General features: G+C 40.0%; 1 protein-coding gene across 1 annotated transcript in view; it reads right to left on the bottom strand.

The window, feature by feature from the left end:
• Positions 1-3,404: 3,404 nt before the first annotated feature.
• The window catches only part of mllt10 (MLLT10 histone lysine methyltransferase DOT1L cofactor), a gene marked incomplete at its 5' end in the record, with an annotated part of 38,864 nt that continues 21,241 nt past the window's right edge, over positions 3,405-21,027 (bottom strand). The window contains 10 exon segments of the mRNA XM_083901401.1: positions 3,405-3,900; positions 4,053-4,143; positions 4,354-4,377; positions 5,129-5,421; positions 5,558-5,613; positions 5,991-6,140; positions 8,064-8,260; positions 9,361-9,442; positions 12,400-12,517; positions 15,985-16,145. Coding sequence (XP_083757527.1) covers positions 3,619-3,900; positions 4,053-4,143; positions 4,354-4,377; positions 5,129-5,421; positions 5,558-5,613; positions 5,991-6,140; positions 8,064-8,260; positions 9,361-9,442; positions 12,400-12,517; positions 15,985-16,145 — 1,454 coding nt within the window. The 3' untranslated portion in view covers positions 3,405-3,618.

Here is a 21,027-nt window from a genome sequence, read left to right as displayed (position 1 = left end):
TGGTGTTTAAACAGCCAGGCTTTGATTGACAGGTCTGATAGTGAGTGGAGGTGGGAGGGGGGGGAGCAAGTGCCTGGGTAAAGAGAGGGTGAGAGAGAGGGAAGGGGGGTTGTTTGAATGCAGGTCTGTCTCTCTGTATGTGTGTGTGTGGGGGGGGGGACTCCTGAAGGGGGGGTGCAGTTTTTGGGGAGCAGGGGTTCAGGAGGAAAGTGAGCTTTTAATTACCAGGGCAGAAGCAGATGTAGCAGAATCATGCTCCCACCTCTAAACTAACACACACACACATAAACACACACATGCACCCCAAAGCTGATAACTTCCAGCTGCCAAGAACCGTGTGTGTGTGTGTGTGTGTGTGTGTGTGTGTGTGTGTGTGTGTGTGTGTGTGTGTGTGTGTGTGTGTGTGTGTGTGTGTGTGTGTGTGTGAAGACAGGAGCCTCAGAGCACATTGTTTAAATTCGAAGATGTTCAGCTTCTTTTGGCGCCTCCTCGGCTTGATGATTATTCATCTTCTCTCCCATTGTCGTCGGATAAATCACAATCCCGCCGCCGCCGCAGTTCCTTCCAATAATCTGCAATGTAATTAGTGCCACATTATTCATAACAGGTAAATAGTTCCACCATAGAATATAAATATACATATAAATATATATATATATGAGACTTTATAACGGATAAAGGCAATTAACTAAGAAACTTAATCTAATTAATTGAATAAATTTCCCTGTTTGTTCCGTGAAAACTAATTTGTCTCTAATCGAATGGCTTTGCGTGTGCTAACATACATTATTTATCAGTTATCTTTTTGTATATCTGCAAGGTCAACAACAATTATTCTTGTTTATTGTTATTTAAAAATCTGGACAGATGAAAAATGTCCTTCCTGGCTAAATCGGTCTAAATTATCTTCTTTTTTTTTCATTTACTATAAAAGTGTTTCTAAAAAGGTGTATTAAACACAAATTATGCAAAAAAAAAAAAACCTGCATTATATTTTCATTTCTAACAACTATATACACATTTTACAGCAAAATCCCCTCAAAACAAAAGACGTCAAATCTAACCACATGTGTTACTTTATCCAGAGTGTTTATTTTGGTATTGTTTTATTAAATACAATGTTAACCCCTTCCTCCCTGACCCCCTCCCCCCCAATTATCTTTCACTTGTACAAAACCGATCCAAACAAACGTGTGCACAGATGAAAACACGGTGCCCAGAGTATAAAATGACTTTTTTCTCATCAAGAAAACGGTGCAAAAACTAAAAAAGAAAAGAAAAACACAATGTCCCTGCACATATAAAAATAAATTAATACTTTGTGTGTCCAGTCGCTGCCAACATGTTATTTTTTTTATTTTCATTTTTTCAACTGTCTGGTCTTAAAGATTCTCACACACACACACACACACACGCACACGTACACAAACTGAGGCTTCATTGGCTTTCCTTCACACCAGTGTGGCCAATCACGAATCACATATGTACACAAACGGCCGATGAGAGACGTCTATATACACTTAACGAGGTAAAAACGGTGCCACCAGAAAACCCCCCCCCCCCCAACCCTGACACTGTTTCCACCAAACCCCTCCTAACCCCAACAAAACTGCTATATACAACCACACCCTCTTCCCCTCCCGTAGGCCAACTATCAAGTAGCTTTCTAGCTTTTCAAACACATGAGAAGTCATTTAAAAAAAAAAGAAGAAAGAAAAAAAAAAGGGGTTTAACAGCAATATCTGACTGTATGTAAAGAGACACAGAAAAACAGAAGACAAAACTTTAAACAGTAGTACAAAAACGATGTTAAATTGCAACACCAATGAGTGGGGGGCTCTTAAAATATATCATCTTACGCCCGTCATACAAACAAACTCCAAATAAATAATAATAAAAAGCACAATAGTTGGCTTTGATCGAAGAGAATGCAGCAGAGTAAGAATAATAATAATAATAATTCCTGCACGTCCAGCCTGACGTGATTTAAGTGTTTTTGCAATCTGTTGCTTAGCAACACAGCTTAATTACCAGAAGGGTTGTGAAGAATTGAGTGACAGGGACTCGGGTAAAAAAAAAAAAAAAAAGGGAGATAAAATAATCCCACTTTGGCCTCAGGCACTTGAGGCTTGGACCCTGATTGGCCAGTTCCTGACTGTGGTGTTGGCTGTTTTTAAGCGGCCGCTCGTGTGTCGGCCTTTTAGGTCCTGCTTTAGAGGTAGGTGCAGCAGGGGGCTCAATCAGGAGGATGAAATGTGACGACTTCAGCCAGCTGAAAACAACAACTTGCTGTGTATTCTTCCTTTCCATTTCATTTTCCTCAATGAGCCCCCTGTTTCTGGCCCAGAGAGGAGACAGTGGAAAGCAAGGCTTCTGTGGTGACCGTACCCGAGGCTCGGCTCACTGACGGATCGACACAAACGGAGTTAGAGTCTCTGCGAGAGAGGCAACGGTGAAAACGTGGGATTTTTCCTTTTTCTTTTTTTCACAACCCTCTCACCAAATATTCCCTTTGGGGCCACTGTGAGACAGATGTCAACCATACATCTGCTACTGTTAAGTCAAGTGGTAGTTTTTTTTGTTTTTTGTTTTAAATATTAATGTATTTCTTCTTCTTTTTTTTTAAAGTTTGTAGTTCTGTGTGTGCTAGCTCTGCTAAGCTCAAGCCCCTGAGAGAGTGAAACAGTAGAAAGACCAGACGGAGAAGGACGAGTGAAGGAAAGGAGACAAACAAAAAAAAATAAGACGAGAGGAAAATAAAAGGAAGACATGACATAGCAACAAGAGTTCGTCAGTCCACAGACAAAAGACCATTTAAAGGAAATGTTTCTTGGAAGCCAGATCATACTTTAAGCATCCACACGTGCACAGAGGTCCAACTGTAGTCCATGTGACGTCAATTCCGTCAAAACCATTTCCATGCACGTCTGCACGAACAACTCCAGCTTAACTCTGCGTGGACTGCACTTGCTCCCTGTAGCACAACACTTTTTTTTCCACTTTCCGGCAAAATCCTGGTGAGAAATTCCTGCTCTGGAAGGGAATATGAGATTAAGTCAGAACGCGTGGAACGCAAGACAGATGCAGACCCTCGTTTTAGTGTGAAGAGAGAATGCGAAGACGGGGAGCCGCAGCAAGTATGACCTGGCCCTTAGAACAAATACCACCTGTCGTGGCGACGCACACCGACACAAACTTAAAAAATTACTACCAGTGATATTAAATGGATCTCATTATTTCAGCAGTGACAAAGTGAGAACCTGAAGCAGCACTAGAGCTACAAAAGTAAAACCTAAAAACTGAATGAAAATAAATACATTTACACTAAATATCGTGTAAAAAACTGTAACCTGAAAAAGTTGCAAAAATAACTAGAAAAGGTGAAAAAAAATGTCTTACTTTTATTCCGCTGTGTCTCACCACAGTGTGTGCTAACGTATGAGCACAGACAACTATTATGAGCAATCTACCTACACGCCGTTTAGTCCTTTGCTGCCAATGTTCATGTTCTTGTCACTGAAGAACAAAGTTGACAGGGTGATGTCCGGGAAAACTCTGCATATTTATTTAAGAAAAAGAAAAAAAAAAGGCCTCCAAAAAAAACAAAAGCATCAGTCGTCATGTCTTCTCTTGCCCTGTGATGCCCACGGCCTTTTCGGCTAACCGTGACTTCTGCGACCCGGGGCCGTGTGTGTCGCCGTGTGCGTGCTGCAGTGCCAGGAAGGGGTTGGCTGTGATGGCGCCTTGGCCCTGGTTCTGGGCGCCGGGAAGCAGGTTGTTGATGGGCAGCTGAGCAGAGGAGAGCGGCATGGAGGGAATCTGCGCAGAGGAGAGAGATTGCAGCTGCTGGAGGTCCTGATGCTGCTGCATCAGTTGGTAGAGCAACACCTGCTGCTGCTCCTGAGAGAAAAGTAAAACATGGATCCAATTAAAGTTTGGAAAAGAGTGAGGAGATGGAGGAGGTGCATTAAAGTGGGATGAAGAGGAATAAAAAAAGAATAATTAAATTAAGCTCAGTGATTTAGGTCAGTGTGTGTGTGTGTGTGTCGTACCGCTGATGGCTGTGAGGACAGCAGCTGCTGCAGCTGGTGCTGCTGGAGGAGAAGGCGGTGCTGCTCAGACAGCAGGCCGAGCCGCGCGGTACTGAGACACAGGACAACTTTCACAGTCAGACATCACAGCGTGTGCTCTTTCCGCTTAATGCTGTACCTCAGCGCAACACAATTTAATTGTAAAACACATAATATACTGTAAAAAAAACAAAAACATTTCATCTTTCTAAAACTTCAGCATGTTTTCTCTGACATGCAGCCACACGGACACATGGAGTCACAGTGATCTGACTCCTCTCACCTGTTCTTACTAGTTGCTGAGCTGCTACAATCCGACAAGCAAGCAAAAGGAAACAGAAAGAGAGAGATTTTTCCAAATAAAGTTCACATTCAAGACACAGTCAAGAGAAGAATCTTACACTACCGTTCAAAGGTTTGGGGTCACCTATACAATTTGTTGGTGTTTTCCATAAAAACTCACAATTTTTATTCATCAACAAATTTCCAAAATGAATAGAAAATATAGTCAAGACATTGACAAGATTAGAAATATGGATTTTTATTTAAAATAATAATTTTACCCTTTCGTCAAAGAACCAACAAAATTGTTTTCAGCTGTGCTACACAAAGTTTTTCAAGGGTTTTCTAATCATCCAATAGCCTTCTAACGCGATTAGCAAACACAATGTACAATAAGAACACAGGGAATGGGCCTCTATACACCTATGTCAAATTCCATTAAAAACCAGACGTTTGCAGCTAGAATAGTCGTTTACCACATTAACAATGTATAGAGTTTATTTCTGATTAATTAAATGATATATTAAAAAGTTTTTTCCTTAAAAAATAAGGACATTTCTAAGTGACCCCAAACTTTTGAACAGTTGTGTATTTGTTGATAAAACACAGCCAGCGATGATTTTAGTTTTATTATGCACTCAGCATGAGATGGTATGAGATTCTGAATATCTACTTAACTTAAAAGAATAATTTTTTGTGGCATGACAATAAAGCGCTTAAAAAAATTTTTTTTTGCATTATTTTACCAGTTTTACAGACTGTACCGTGTTTCTTACCTATTGCCAGGCAACGTGACGCCTGTTGCTGCTCCTGTAGTGTGAGGGCTGGCGGTGGCCCCCGGTGCCTGGATGACTCCGTTCAGCGCCCCGACGATTCCCCCCATGCCCAGCGCGCTACCTGCACCGAGTGCGCCCATCAGTCCCGCCACACCACCCATCCCGCCGGGAGCCGCCCCCACTGCAGCCACTCCGTTGAGCTGCGGCTGGGGTGGGCTCTGGGAGACGGAGGGAGGGGTGGAGAGAGACGACGTGGAGCCGCTACTGCTGTGGCCGCCACATGACGTACTGTCCTGAGACACAACAGAGAGTTGAATACCATTAATAACAAGGAGAAACACATTCTCTTATATGCCTGGAATGTGGAGCTGATGCAGAAGCTAATGAGGTCAAACTAAGACAAACCAAGCGTCGTTTGTTTGCATTTACCTGAGCTGCGATTGGTAAGGATGAGTCAGTGGCGCCGAGCTGGATTCCTTTCACATCTGCAACACGAACAACAGAGATTTAGATCATTTGTTTCTAATAATGTACAGACTGCAATTAGTGGTTATTTTTATTAATTATTTATTCAGTTACTAATACATAAACATAACTGCGGAGGCCCAACGTGAATGTTTTTGGAGAATATTCCGCTTAGAATAATATAAAACACCAAAGCTTAAACATCTGTGTTTTTGTTTGTGTGCAAATCCTATTAATGCTCTATGTTTATGTGTACACATGTGTTTATTATCATGCAGCCAGTTTCAGAGCCTCTCTCAAAGAGACGAGCCACTACGTCTGCAGATTACTTCGCCAGCTGTATTTATTTCACTAAAACAATCGTCACTCACCACCTTGCGGGCGTAAATGTGCGTACCTGAGGAGGCTGTGGAGGGGGTGAAAGGCACAGAGAGCTGAGCGCTGAGAAGCTGCAGTCTCTCTTTCTTCATGGTCAGAGATTTGATCTGCTCCTCCAACCTCCTGTTCTCCTCCTGCAGGTGGTGGAGAGACTTCAGCATTCCCACCACTGAGAGACAGAGAGAGATTTGAGTGTAATGGAGATTAGAGCTTGGGAAAGGTATAACTGCAATTTTTCTGACAAATAGCACTACTGTAATTTGAGGTGCAATTTAAGTCACACTTCTGAATATTAAATAATACGAATAACAATAAAGTGTTATAATTTAAAAAAAAAAGATGGAGCATTACCACATGATACCATCAAAGTATGAACTACTATATACTAATGCATGTGTCAAACTCATAATAGGAGCATTAGGGAGTGCAAAATGAGGCACAAGGCTCATTTATTAACATAACATCAGTTAAACCAATCAGAGTTCTGCTTGTCATTCCCTTTAAAAGCCGGGTACACGAGTCTGGTTCATTGATATTTAAATTCAGAGTGCAGGGAACAATTCTCTGCTCTATATTTTAATCACAAAACATATATTCCATTTACAGTATGTGGATTTTTTTTTTCAAATGAAAACACAAAACAACCTTGTCAAAGTTGTCCGTGAACATTTTTCACCCACATTCGAAAAATAAAGTGTTACACTTTAGGGACGGAGAAAAATATGAGTGATCGAGCATCAAGCACGAACACAAGTGTGTTCTGACTTTCAAAAAAGGCCAAAGGCAAAAGCCATACAGCTCTGCTCAGCCTCCACACACTTCAGCTCACACAGCTTGTGACTGATTAGGCAGATATACACTACAGGAGAGGGGGGTCAGAGGTGAAGATCAGCTGCAGAGCAGTGACCCTGGTGCCTGTATAGGCTCAGCACAATGCTCAAGGACAACTCAAGTCAGGAGGAGGATTTGCAGATATAGGAAGTCAGACCAGCAGAGGGACGACCTTTCTAATAACTAGGCTGCAACTATTGATCCCTGAAGGAATGTTCAGATAGGCAGATAACTGACCGAGATCAACAGACGCAGCAGGGAGAGATAATAAGCAAGCATGCACGCATGCAGGCAAGCATGCGTCACAGTAATGCACCTCTTTAATGTGTTGGTATGATGGACAGAGAATAAAGATGGTGCTGCATGTTTTGTGTCAGTACTATTTCTCTGACTCAAGGCAACATTTACAAACAGTCAAAGCAAAACTTTGAATTAAGGCTGGGGTGGCAATTCAATAACGATATATATATTGTAATTTTCTTGATCTGGACGTGACGCTGTAATCTGCTACTGGAAATATTTGCGAAAGACGAGGGAGAGGTGACGTAAGAGGAGAACCGGGATTGGATAGCGATCAGATCTTGATGTGGACACCAGAGGTGCATGTTAATACCACATGAACAGTAAATGCATGTAGTGAAGAGCTATCTGATCACAGAAAACACATTCTAACGCCAGATATAGAGGGCTGAGACACAACACATAATTGTTTTGTCTCAGTTTCACAAAATGCTTTAGTGTTGATCATTTTCTGTCCATAAACATGTTTAAAACCACAGTTAACTGGTTTCTTTAAATTTCAGCCAGGAATAAAGCTTAATCTAACATTTTATTGCAATAATTATCAGTATCGACTGACTTAAAACCTTTTTATGATGCATGAGTGAAGTGAAAGTCCTGAAAATACATGTACAGTATGTTACATCATTCAAGCTACTGGGTGAACTTAATTAGCTCCAGCGTTCGCACTAGACAAGCAGTCTGGAGTTGTGGTTACCGGAGATGCTTTGGATAAACACAACCAGCAACCAAACTTGCTGGCTGAGTAATGAGAAAGTTGACATTTCATTGTAAACGCAACATTTTTGTGTCTGATTGCTCCTGATTAAAACAAACCCTCCTCCACTGTATCTAAAAAGTCAGTAACTCAAGAAACTTTGACTTTCCTTATAGCAAAATGGAGGTCATAGTCCAGTTCTGTGTCACACTGACTTCTGTGTGTGATTGTGCGTTTCTCTTGTTTTCACGAGTGTCCACTCACCATCTCCCTGGCCTCCCTGCTGCAGCAGGAAGCTCTGTCCTTCGTTCCACTGCCTCTCCAGGAGCTGCTCTATGCTGGTGGCCACTGGGAGCACCGTCTCGCCTGCGCCGCCACCCCCTGCCCCTAGCAACCCCATACCCGGCCCCGGCAACGACCCCGACGAGTCATAGCGGATCTGCAGGCCACCAATGGGTGAGCTGAATGGACGTAGAGGGAGACGGAGGGACAGCGTGGATAGAAAAGGAAAGATAGAGAGGTCAATAGGGAGATTAACGACCCAACATAAACGTCAGACAAACATAGACACTGCTGGCTATAAAACTACATCAATTTGTTGTTACAGTGGTCTTTAATGAAAAGGGGCCAGGCTTTCTGTCTGTGTGTGAGCGAGCGGGAGAGAGGGAGAAAGACGGGGAGAGAAAGGGGACATGTGAGAAGGAGAGAGACAGAGAAGGGGAAGTGGCCTGTCTTGCTGCGATAAATCACGGTGTGTGTGTTGAGACAGTCTGTTGAGTGCGAATGAGGAGAAATGAGAGACGGTGGAAGAGGAGAGAAAGGACAGAGTGATGGGTGCGTAATGCAGAGGGAAATGTAAAAAAATGGAAAGGGAGCGTGATGTTTGAATGTAAATATGCTGCTTTTAAGTGTCAACATCCATGATGTGACACAAAAATGCAAAACAAATCCGATGTATTAACTAAAAAAAAGTTCTAAAGATTATTACAAATTAATTCACAACACAACTTTAAAAGGAATATTCTGTTAATTAAACGTCAGAAATACAAATACAAAAATCTAGAATTGTGCAGCTGCAGTGTTCTTGATGAATAACGCCACCAACCTCCTCATGTGAAATTATCCATCCCATAAAGTAGCAGAAACAAGCAAAAGTGGAACGGCATCATCATCATAATTCCCATCCCGGAAAACCATCCATGTAAATATTCCCAAAAGCAGATGATGCAGATCACAGGACTGTCCTTCCATGTGTGATTAAACCGAGAGAGAACAAATCTAACTGGAGTTGAAGGATGGTTACCACCTTCAAAAACACAAGTTATCGTTGGCTGAGCGAGCGAGGATTGCCTGTGGGGGTATAAGCGAAAGCAAGTGTGTGTGCGCATGTGTGTGTGTGTGTGAGCGAGAGAAGAGGAAGAGAGAGGAGACGGCAAGCCAGCAGAGGGTAAAACAGAGAGGGGGGATGGGTGACGGAGGGGGGCCAGAGAGGAATGTAAAAATGAGGAGGGATTTGGGAGGGGGGATCTGAGAGAGAGAGAGAGAGGGCACATGTACTCACCGTGGGGTGGTCTTTGGAGAAGCTTTTACGGAGAAGCCCTGAGCACCGACATTGCTGCTGCTGCTGTCTCCCACCTCCTGATCTGTACGTGCACACACATAAAATCAAGATAAGAAGTTAATAACAGATGGTCATCTTCAAGTCATTTATCTTTCATCAGAAAGAAACATCTAAATTGTGTATAATATTTAGTGTAACCTCCCTCTCTCTCTCTGAACACCTCAACGGAGTGTTAGCACAGCTGAGGTTTGCTTGTGCTTGTCATTTATACAAGCTTATACCGTTTGTGCTGTCAAATACAATAAAGAGCAGAAAACCTATCCATGTCTGTCTGTGACATAGAAAAAAAAGACATAATTTCCTGTGTTTATCTGAGAAGTTGATCGAACCACTTGTGTATAAAGTGGTCCAGGAAGAAACTCTACATTAACAGCTTAATGACTGCACCTGCACTGAAGATCAACTACAGTTATGACTGCGAACAGAAAATTGATTCATATTCAATCAGATTTTTTCAGCTTTGTGTTAAAATTACTGAAGATATTTTTCTAGAGACAAAAATATATATATAAATTTATTTTTTTTAAATCTTTATCTGACTTTTGCTGTCCATATCTAAAGAATCATCAGCAGGAGATTGCTTTTCCTCCTGTATTTACTGAATATCTGACATTTAGACATTTGCATTGTCACACACAGCCCATTTCAGGAAAATGTCCAGACTTCAGCATTCAGACCGATATTTAATGAGGAAATTAAGAAGGAATCTTAACAAACCAAGGCACTAATTTACTGCCACAAAACACTTCATCAGGTTTAAAGTAAATAATTTTTGTGGGTGAACAAACTAGCAGCAACAAAGCATATTTTATTTTAAGATTGACTATTGATCCGAGGATTATTTATATATCAAACTATTTTTCAAAACCTCAAACAAACTTGTATTGACCACAATCCAAGGATTTTCAGATTACCGTCATAGAGGAGCAAACCAGCCAGACGGCGAAATCAGAGAGCATGCTTCCACATAAACAAAACCCTCAAAGCAAATAGTTTGGCACTTGGTTTATTAATTACTAATTGATTAATAAACGTTGCTGCCCTGGAGCAAACCAGTAACAGAATGTGAACAGACAGACAATACAGAGAGAAATGTTGCACTTTCAGTGACAGTTGAGTCTCAGCAGCTCACAAAACTCTCTCTCTTTCCTTTGTATCTCTTTCACAAACGAGCCTTCAGTCAAAATGCCTATGATTTTCTCCCTCTCTCTCTCTCTCTCCCACCCCCCCCCCCTCTGGGCCCATGGCCAGACGCTTCTTTTCATTTCCCTCAGTGGGAGTAATGAATCACACATGCACACACACGCAGATGCACACTTTTGCATTTACACAAGTCAGACAAACTCCCCTCTACTTAAGACAGTCAATTCCAGCTTTTTACCCCCACCGGGTCACCACACTCGTCCCTCACTCGCCTTCCTTTTTCAAGTCCATTCTCTCTCGTGGCACTTTCCGTCCTGGCACCTCCCCTCCAGACACTCAAAAAGCAAAGAGAAATGGCTGCCAAAGTAAACCGGCGACAAACACAGAAGCACATGCATGCACACCTTGCGTGTTTGTGCTTACGCGACACTTTCTGGCTCACAAACACGACTTGAAACTTGTGTAGCCACTCATTAATGTGTGTGTGTGCAACTGCAATATGGACATTTCTTAGAGACCGCATAGAGATTATTTTCACAATCACGCAGAGACAATTGGACAATTAACGCAACAGTTCATCTGTAGATGCAGAAAATCAACTGCAATCATCCATTCATTGTTTATACAGCAAAACTAAAATATTCAAATTAGATGGCTTTATATTGTTGTTAGGACAAAAAAAAAAACACAACTTCAGACATCACCTTGTGCCCAAGAAATTATTTTGACATTAAAAAAATTTAGACTCCGCAACTATGACATTTGTCCTTGTTAAATGTCCTCAGTGATTTAAATAATAATAATAATAATAATAATAATAATAATAAAGGAAAACATATCAAATAATCAATGTGCTTTTTCCTAACATCGGAAAAAAAACATTTAATAAATTAAATTTGATATTTAACAGGGTTAAAAGGTAACAATAAAAGGTTATTGTTCAAAAATCCCAAAATAAAATCACACAAAGTCTGCAATTCATTTGTTCTATGCCAGCTTAAAAAATGTGTATTACAGACAAGTACTTATTGTTGTATTATATTATTATAAGTATTAATAATTTGATGGTTTTAAATCGATAATGCAGTAATATAAAAACTGCAGCTTTAATGAAAATAATGATATCACAAATGAAGTTGCAGTGATTTTTTTTCTCCAGGAAACAGACTCACACGGAGAGACTCCCTGCGCCTGTCTGTCATGCAGTCTGATTAGTGAGCTGACCTGCAGGTCACAGTGGATCCGACTCTGATGACTGCTGACCGGCAGCAGGAACTAACCAACCTTTCTTTCCTGCTCCTCCTCTTTTACGCTTTTTTTTTTCTCTCTCTCTCTCGCGTCTTCTCCTCTCTCCGTTGAGCCAGATGTCTTGTATCAGGAAGTGACTACTCTGATTACTAAAGCCACCACTTTACTCCCTCATCAGCTCCTGCAGTGGACAGACAACAAACCACCAAACCCCCTTTCTACAACACTTCCTGTTCCTGAGCCACGATCCTAGCCTCCTCTTCCTCCTCAAATTCTCTCACTGCCATGTTGACAAACCCTCCTTTATTCTCTCACATTGGAAACAAATACATTTTGCATGTTAATTGCATTCATGAGCTCATGAACTGTATTTTCTTTGTATGAGTGACAGAGTTTAATGGTGAGAGAGGACGGGTGTAACTGGAGCTGAGTGGGAGGAGCTTGAAAATATCAAGTACTGACCCTTCACCTCTCTGAGGGACTGAAGGGGGCGTGACCTATCCATTATCTCCTTCTTTCACTCTGACGCACATGCATATTTTTGTCACACATACACACACACATTTACGTAGAAGTAGGTTTGCATACCTGCTGGTGAGGCCTCGGTCTGAGCGATGAGCGCTGCCATGGCCGAGTTGGGGTTCAGCCTATTACCGAACATGTGGGAGGGAGCGAGGTTGAAGACGGACCCCGGCAGACCGCTCACCTGAGGACAGATACAGAGAGTCACTGTGAGACACAACATTTCACTGTGATTTAAATGATAGACAGTGCCATTCTTAACAGACAGGTTCTTTTGTTTACAAAACTTCTCCTATAGAACAACTTGAACAAAGTTCACTGGATTATAAATAATTTTAGGGACTTCAATTCAGTAATAATGCAGTATGATTAGTTGTCATCATATGTGTCAGAAGGTTATTTTGAAAGTTGGAATAAGTTCAATTTACACATGAAATAACTATGCTTATATAATAACAAATTTCCACATCCACAATCAATTATTTCCATAATCAATTATTTTCATTATCAATTATTTTCTAAATTAATCGAGTAATCTTTGGTCCATAAAATGTCAGAAAACGTTCAAAAATTTCAGTTTGTCAAACCTGGAAATAATGAGGTTCTCAAATGTCTTGTTTCGGCCACAAACCACAATGATTCACTTTTAATGATTTCTTTGTTATATGGAGCACAGAAACGACAAAAATATTCACTTTTAAGAAGCTGAAACAACTTAAACATGAAAAAAAGCTTCAAACTGATTCATCGACTATCAAAATAGTTCACGATTAATTGAGTAATTGTGTCAGCTCTAAACTATACATATAATATATTTCATTAATTTCTAATGTTTTAATTTTCTGCAATTTACAACCAATGTAGCTACATATATGTATATATATACATATATATATATACACACACACATAAATATATACATGCATATATACATACACACACACACACACACATAATATATATATAAACACACATATATGTATATATATATATATATATATATATATATATACACATCACACACACAAATATATATATATATATACATATACACACATATATATAATGTATCTATATACATATATGTGTGTGTGTGTTTGGCCAGAAAGTTTAATTAGTTATTAGTTACGGTGCCTGGATTCAACGCTGAAAATCTTCAATCTTTGAACAGTTTTAATTTTTGATAACACTTAGTCATAACAACCACAAATGACTTAATGCCATTAAATCGTATTTGGACGTGGATATAAATAGCTGGATGTGAATATAACAACATATAGCTGCTTTTGTACATAAAAATAGCAAATTATGAAGCTCATTATTCAGTCACACACACACACACACACACACACACACACAGTGGCTTGGTGACAGTACGCCGACACGCTGACAAAGTGTTTCTGATGCATAGAGTTTAATCCAATTAAGGCATTTCCCAAATAAGGACTGTGGAGTGAAGGGTGGGGTGGGTGAGAGGGTAAAGACTGACGATGGAACGCCAGGAGCAGAATCAGGTGTACAAAATGGCTGACTGTTTTTGGTAACTAAAGAGTAAAACTACAACTGGAGCATGCAACACCACGGAAAACTGAATCAAGTCACTTTAATGGGTTCTGTTACAAAATGTTGAAAAGGTTCAGGAGCTTTGCAAATTATGCCCGTGCTGTAATAGATATAGGGAGACACTTATTTTTATTGTATTCAAGTTATGAAAAAAAAAAAATATATTGGTTGGGGTTATGATACATATAAAAACAAATAATTGGATACATTTAAGAAAGCGAATCTAAAAACCACCAACACAAAGAGACAAATACTGAACACACAAGTCTTTGGTAAGTAAACACATTTTTGGCTCGTCTTCTTGGGAAATCTCAGGGGATTATATTATCTTATTACACATCAATAGAAGTGGTGCATCTAAAAAATTAAATTAGGAAAACATCCTGGAAAATTCGAATCTGTGTAAAACATTACATTCAACCTGTTCCCTCCGTCCTCTTCCCACAGTGCAATGATTTTAGATTTCTCTTTAGATAACCCTTCCCTTACACCAACTCCTCCTCCCCCTCCCCCTCATTGCCATAATCCAGCCCCCTTTCCCATCAACATTCATTTTTCATTTACATTCATTTTTCATTCAAAGTCCCTCTCTCTCTCTCAGAGTCCCTTTCTCTGGCCTGGGCTGATAGCCAATAACAGTAGGCTGAGAGGAGTCTGCTATTGAACTAAAAAAAAAAAAAAACGGTCTTTCTTACACACTCATGCATGCGCACAAACGCACACACATACTAGAGGGAACCCTGATGCTGTCATCCCGCTGTCGTTGCATAATGTCTGCAGATTTAGGCGTCAGTTACTCTGCACGCACGAAAAAGTAGCTCATGTATCCCTCCACTTTTACTTTGGAGCAACACAAAAATATCGACAACACAAGCACAGAGATCCCGGCTACAAAGAGGCGTGATATCCTGTGCTTTTCCTGGGCCTCCTCCTGTCTTCTATATTATGTACTGAACAGAGAGGAACGAGGAAGATGAAGGCCAGGCCTGCCAATTCAAGGCATGAATGCAACCCCGTCCCCCCCAACCTACATGCACACACACACACACACACAATACCAGCCCCAACCCCAACCCTCCATCTATCCCTCCATCCCTACTGTGGTGCTTGTCAGATGTCATTACATCACAGGACAACGGAGGGAGAAAAAAAAAGAGAAATGGAAGGGGACAGAGAGAAGGAAGGTCGAGGGTGAGAAAAAGTGTGTGTGAAAGAAAGAAAGTGAGTGGACACACAAGAAAAATAGAGTTTGGTGGACACTGCATGTTTTTTTTGGGGAGGTTTTGAAAAAGACAGACACCAGGGTCAGTGATTGAAGAGGAGTTTTTGTGTCTTTTTCTTTAAGTGACGGGGCAGTGATTATGAGACGCAGGGTGACTGATCAAGTTACAGTTAACATCCTCACTAGCGTATGTAAAACTGTAAAAGCATTTAAAAAAAATTCCAGTCTTTGGTAGAAAAAAAATCAGCACAATTTATTCTGATGTGGATAAAGCTGCCAAACTGTTGCTTCCATAGTTTAAATGACGTAAATATGTTTGAAGTGGTGAAAACATGTGGTTAAAGTTATTTAATGTCTACAACAAACTCACAAACCTTTGAAATAAATCAAGGTTGATTTTCTTTTCTTTTCTTTGTTTTTTTTTTTTTTTACTGTCCTTCACATTCATGGAAAGCATAATAGTGAGTGTGTATAAGAAGATGACATAATCCAGCAGGATTTTATTAAATTATAACCTGAACTATATTTTTCTTTTCTTTATTTTTTTTTTTACAAATCTCTGTATATTGCTTGTAAATTTGTTAAAAAAAATAAAATTGCATTACTTTACTTAGGGTCAATAGTTACTGAATTAGGCTGCAGAGTCACACAAACACAATCTACACAACAAAGCACACACACCTCACACATAATTCACACGAGATGTGGCGTGAAAAGACTTTTAAATGAGCTTCATTTGTGTTCCTACACTTAAGATCAAAGATACGGGAGATGTGGGCGAACTGACGGACAAAGTGGTTGCCGAAAAAAAGTGTGTGTTCTCATGTAAGCGTGAGTTTTCAGCCCAGGTTTTTTTTTTAACTCACGTGCGTGGAGGCTGTGCTGGTTAGCGGGGCGGTGGCCGTGAACGGAGAGGGAGGGGCTAGAGAGGGTGTGGGCTGCTGTTGCTGTGACAACTCAGAGGTGGGCCCGCCCACCGCGGCCACCCCTGCGCCCGACGTTGACCCATCGGCACCCGAGAAAACACCTGTGGGGGGGGGGAATTGGGGGAAAGAAGAGCGTTATATTTAGGAAAATTGAGCCTGATCGTACCATGTGTTATTAAAAACACAAGTGCATTTCACCTCCTATAATTCCAGTCAAACACATCTTTAACGATTTTTTCATAACCACAGCAACAGAACATCTTTTCACAGCAAAGAGAGAGAGGTGTTGAGAATGATAAACAAGCTGCTAAATAACATGATTAGTTTGAGAAATTAAGGGGGGTTTTAAAAGCGGCAGATCTAATGGGTTTTACAATTTTAATAGCAGAGTAAAAATAAAATTAAAATATGTGATAAATAGCAGCTAATTAAAGACTAATTTGGTGGTTTTACATTTATTTTGAAGACAAAAAACAACACATGCTAAAGTGACATTTCACAAATCTGAGGTAAACTGTTCAGCGCAATATCTCATGAACTGACATCACACTGATTACTTCTGTTAAACTGGTATAAACCAAAATTATATTACAATATAATTATAGTATTTATTGTCCAGCATTATAATAAACTTTAATTTAATTTTCCTATAATAAAAACATCAGTTTAACTGTAGAGAATTTATTTAATGTCTCAAATGACTTGAATCTTTCGCGTGACAATTTTGCACAAGTGGGGACAGAGGAAAATCAATTTACACATTCTCCGCCAACACGCAAAATTATTTGGAAAATTTAACCAAGCGTGTTAAAAAATGATGAACATTATACTTTACACGGTCTAACCTAGTTTTAGATCTCCTATGCAAACACAAACACTGCTCTATTTTCACACACCCATACACATGCTTTGGGCTCTTATCTCTTTTCTCTGTCGGACACACTCTCTTTCTCCCTCCCCATCTCTCTCTCCGCTCTCTCACCCCAGTGCTCACCCACTAACCAGGGATAAGCCCTGCCCCTGCCCCCCTTTGACCCCAGCAGAGGAGGGGGGGGGAGGAGGGGGCCCCTCAGCCCACAAAAGCCTGAATGGCTCAGGGCAGCACACATTCACTGAGGGAACAAGAGATCTTTGTGCCAGGAGGGGAGGGGTGGAGGGTGGAGGGAGGGAGGGAGAGAGAAGCACTACATGGGCCTACAAACTATTTATAACAGTTTGTAATATGCACCGGAAAAATTGATACGCAAAGCAGGTCTGCAGAGGCTCAGAGGGCGTGTGCTCCCGAGAGATCTTCAGCTGCAGCATTTAGAGGCCAAACCAACAGTTTAACAGCTCATGAAAAACAAGACGTAGCAACAACAGGGAACTACTGGTTTATTCTAATTCATATTTACATCATAATATAATAATACAGGTATTAATCAAAGTGTGCAATATTTATAATATAAGCTCCATAAGGCGTGTTCGAATTTAAAAAAAAAATGTTTTTTTATATATTCAGTAATTATAATTTTAAGGCAAAGGCAACTTGTAAATAAATGTGCAAATTGGTTGCACATCTTTATTTTAATTAGAATTTTCACTCTTGAGAAAAAACCTTGAAGCTGCACGTCTGCGGATTCACAGGTTTGAAGTGTGAGAGGTTTCACCAAAGGTAAAAAAGTAAATCATTAAATGGAAAAATAAACACAAGTGGATTTTCAAAACAAGAAAAATTCCAATTATTTACCAATTACTACTTTTTGATGAAAACCAAACCTGACAAGGAACAGTTTTACACACACAGAAAGATCTGTGCGATCAATAACTTTAAGCCCCTAAAAACACAACTACCTCCATCACCACGACCTGCCTGTTCCTGTTCCATTCCTGCTCAGTGCGAGTTTAAGCTTCCAAAATATCCACGTTGATTAAATCAAGCTGATACTATCTCGACAGGAAATCTATGCTTTCTATTTAGGGAGGGTTAAATCCCATGTCCCATTATAATCTTGTCCTATACAAATGTAAATATATATTCAAATTGTGGGTAGTCATCAATTCACAGTTCATAAATTAAATGTAGACACAAACTGTGAAAACACTGTGGTGACAAAAAAAAGATGCGTTATTCTTAAAATGTTTACCATTAAAGACAAACAGGAAGAACCACAGCAACGTGTGGAAGGAGCAGAGCTACAGAGAGGGCAGCCAATGACTCTGTCTCTGTGTGTGTGTGTGTGTGTGTGTGTGTGTGTGTGTGTGTGTGTGTGTGTGTGTGTGTGTGTGTGTGTGTGTAAGCCATGTCATTCGCAGAGTTACAGCAGAAGACCAGCATACTTATGAAACAATCATCTTTACAATTAAACCAAATATGTTATTTAAAGAAAGAAAATACAGGTTTTTCTGTGTGTGTGTGTGTGTGTGTGTCCTGTTTATATTACAGCTTCTACCGCTATGACTTATTAATCTAACCGTTCCATTTATAAATTTGCTTTCCATCTATTTAAATTCACAAAAATATTTTGAAGCCATTTTCAGGCATATTGACCGCCACTGAGTTGCAGTCACGTATACAAATTATACTATTTAAAAAGTAAAAATATCAATTAACACAATCAAAATTTTAAAAACTATTCTAACACATTTTTGGAAAATTATACAATATCTTTTTTTTTCATTCAGTAAATGTATACATAGCTCCCAAATATTTATTTTCACAAATCTATTGCTGCAGACATTTATTAAACTAGTACATCAAAATGGAACTGAATGGTTGGAGAGAGGTAAAACTAACAAATGCAGGTTTTATAATTTAACAAAAAGCGTTATTTCTAATTCAATTCACTGAATATTTCCCTGCTTTTCACAACTACCCCCCCCACATGAAACCGAAATGCTAATAATCATGATTCACCAAGAAAAGAGAAAGAGCAACAAAGATAGAACGGAAATGAAAAAAACATCAAATAAATCTTTAACTAAAATAAACATCTTTCACTCCTCTCTCTCGCTCACTCTAATACCACCATTTCTTTTCATCACACACACACACACACTGGCCTGAGTAAATTCAGGTTCACGCAACATCTTTCCTCCCCCACACACCAAAACCCACCGGCAGCTTGTCCCGTCCCATCAGTGACCCCCGTGCAGTCAAACATTAACCTAGCCAAAATCTAACCCCCTGCCTCAGCACCCACCCAACAAATATCTATCAGCCTAACTATCTATCAATCAGCACGGTGGAGTCAGCAGACAGGATGGTGGGTGGGTGGGGGGGGGCAAGATCCTCCCCATTACTGCCCTGCATTAACCCTCGGCTAAATATTTACAGTAGAAAGAACACGATTCCCCCCCTCTCTCTCTCACACACACACACACACACGTTTGCCCTATCTTCTTTTACCAGATGTGGTCACAAATGCCACCACTGCTGAAGGGAAAAAGCACCAGAAACTCAACGGTTGTGGAATAACTAACAAAACACCAACAACAGCACTGCTTTAAAAAAAAAAAAATATATATATATATATATATATATATATAAATATATATATATATATTTATATATTCAACAGCAGTGACTCACTTCTGCAGCTTCAAGCTTCAGAAACATAATACACAACTAAACAATAATATTCACAGCTATACATAAATTCTGCGATACAACGACACAATGGTTTAATTTGCAAGAGAAATGTCCTAATTACTGCATTTTGCTTGGTTAAAGTAATCGCAATATTCTTTCAGTCACACGGAAATTAATGAAGCAACATATGTATATATATACTACAACATAATTGTTAAGGTTTTAAGTTCATGTCTGTGTATATTTTAAAATATGTCTCTTTAATTTAGACGGCCATATCATACCCAATAACAAAAAAGTTTTGATCAGGATATGTGTCGTTACTTAGCGACCGCACAACTTTCTAACACACACACACGTACTTCGAGAACTTCACAGCGAAAAGGAAAACAAACTTGTAAAAACTATTTCTTGGACGATCCAATACAATCAATCACTTATTGACTAAAGATTGTCACTTTTGAGAAACACGTTGATATTTTAGAATAATCAAACCTGAGCACAATGGGCGCGAGTGACGGTAAGAGACCACATTGGTTTCGTATCCAGGAATGTAATTCTAGCCGCACTGTTTTAACTGTCAGTTTAACCGATTCAGACATTTACGTCGCTCCTCTGGGTAAATGTCTGGGAATGTCCAGAGTTGTACTGCATTTCTGGAAGCAGCGTTTGTCCGTCACATAATGCACGGGGTAACGGTCCGAGAAGTCACAAATCAACGGACAATAAGATTGTTGACTGTGTATGCCTAACTGTGGGTGCATGCACAGCTTAAGTGGAGTTTTTCTAATGTTTAACATCCAGAAACTGCTAAAAGAAATAAGAGGGAAAATAACAATGCACACACCTCTACAATAAAGCAACAGCACAAAACACTAAGTCAGAGATCTTTTGCGTTATTGTGTGGAGTGCAAAAAAAATGCTGGACCATTATGAAACAGTAGCAAGACAAATGAGACTATATGGTGGTCTCCACAGTCAATGTAATTAATAGAATTGTGCAGGCTAATTGGTGTGTTTTACTCCATTTTACTCGCAATTGTGCAGAGGTGTGATGTGGGAATACTCACACGTGTACCTGAACCCCTTTTACAAAAATAAATACTCTTTTTAATGTGTCGGAGACAAATAATATTCCGTTAAAGGAGGATTTGCTAATGTGATAAAACGCCGAAACAAGTACAGCATATTTGGATTGCACTTGTTACTATGTTCTCAAACACATAATGAAACTGCGTAAGCATCAACAGGTGAGGGCGAGAACTTGTGGAATGAGCAGAATGCAGGTAGGAGCGAGAAAGCGAGGGAAACAAAAGGAGGGTAGTAGTAATTCTGGAAAGGAAAGGGGGGAGCAGTGGGGATGTGTGGGTTGTACGGAGCCATTTCCATCAGCAGAGGGGAACTCCAAAGCA

Source organism: Microchirus variegatus (assembly GCF_963457635.1).
Source record: "Microchirus variegatus genome assembly, chromosome: 15".
Classification (NCBI taxonomy): Eukaryota; Metazoa; Chordata; class Actinopteri; order Pleuronectiformes; family Soleidae; genus Microchirus; species Microchirus variegatus.
Note: the sequence above shows the minus strand (reverse complement) of the source record. Positions and strands in the feature narration are given on the sequence as shown.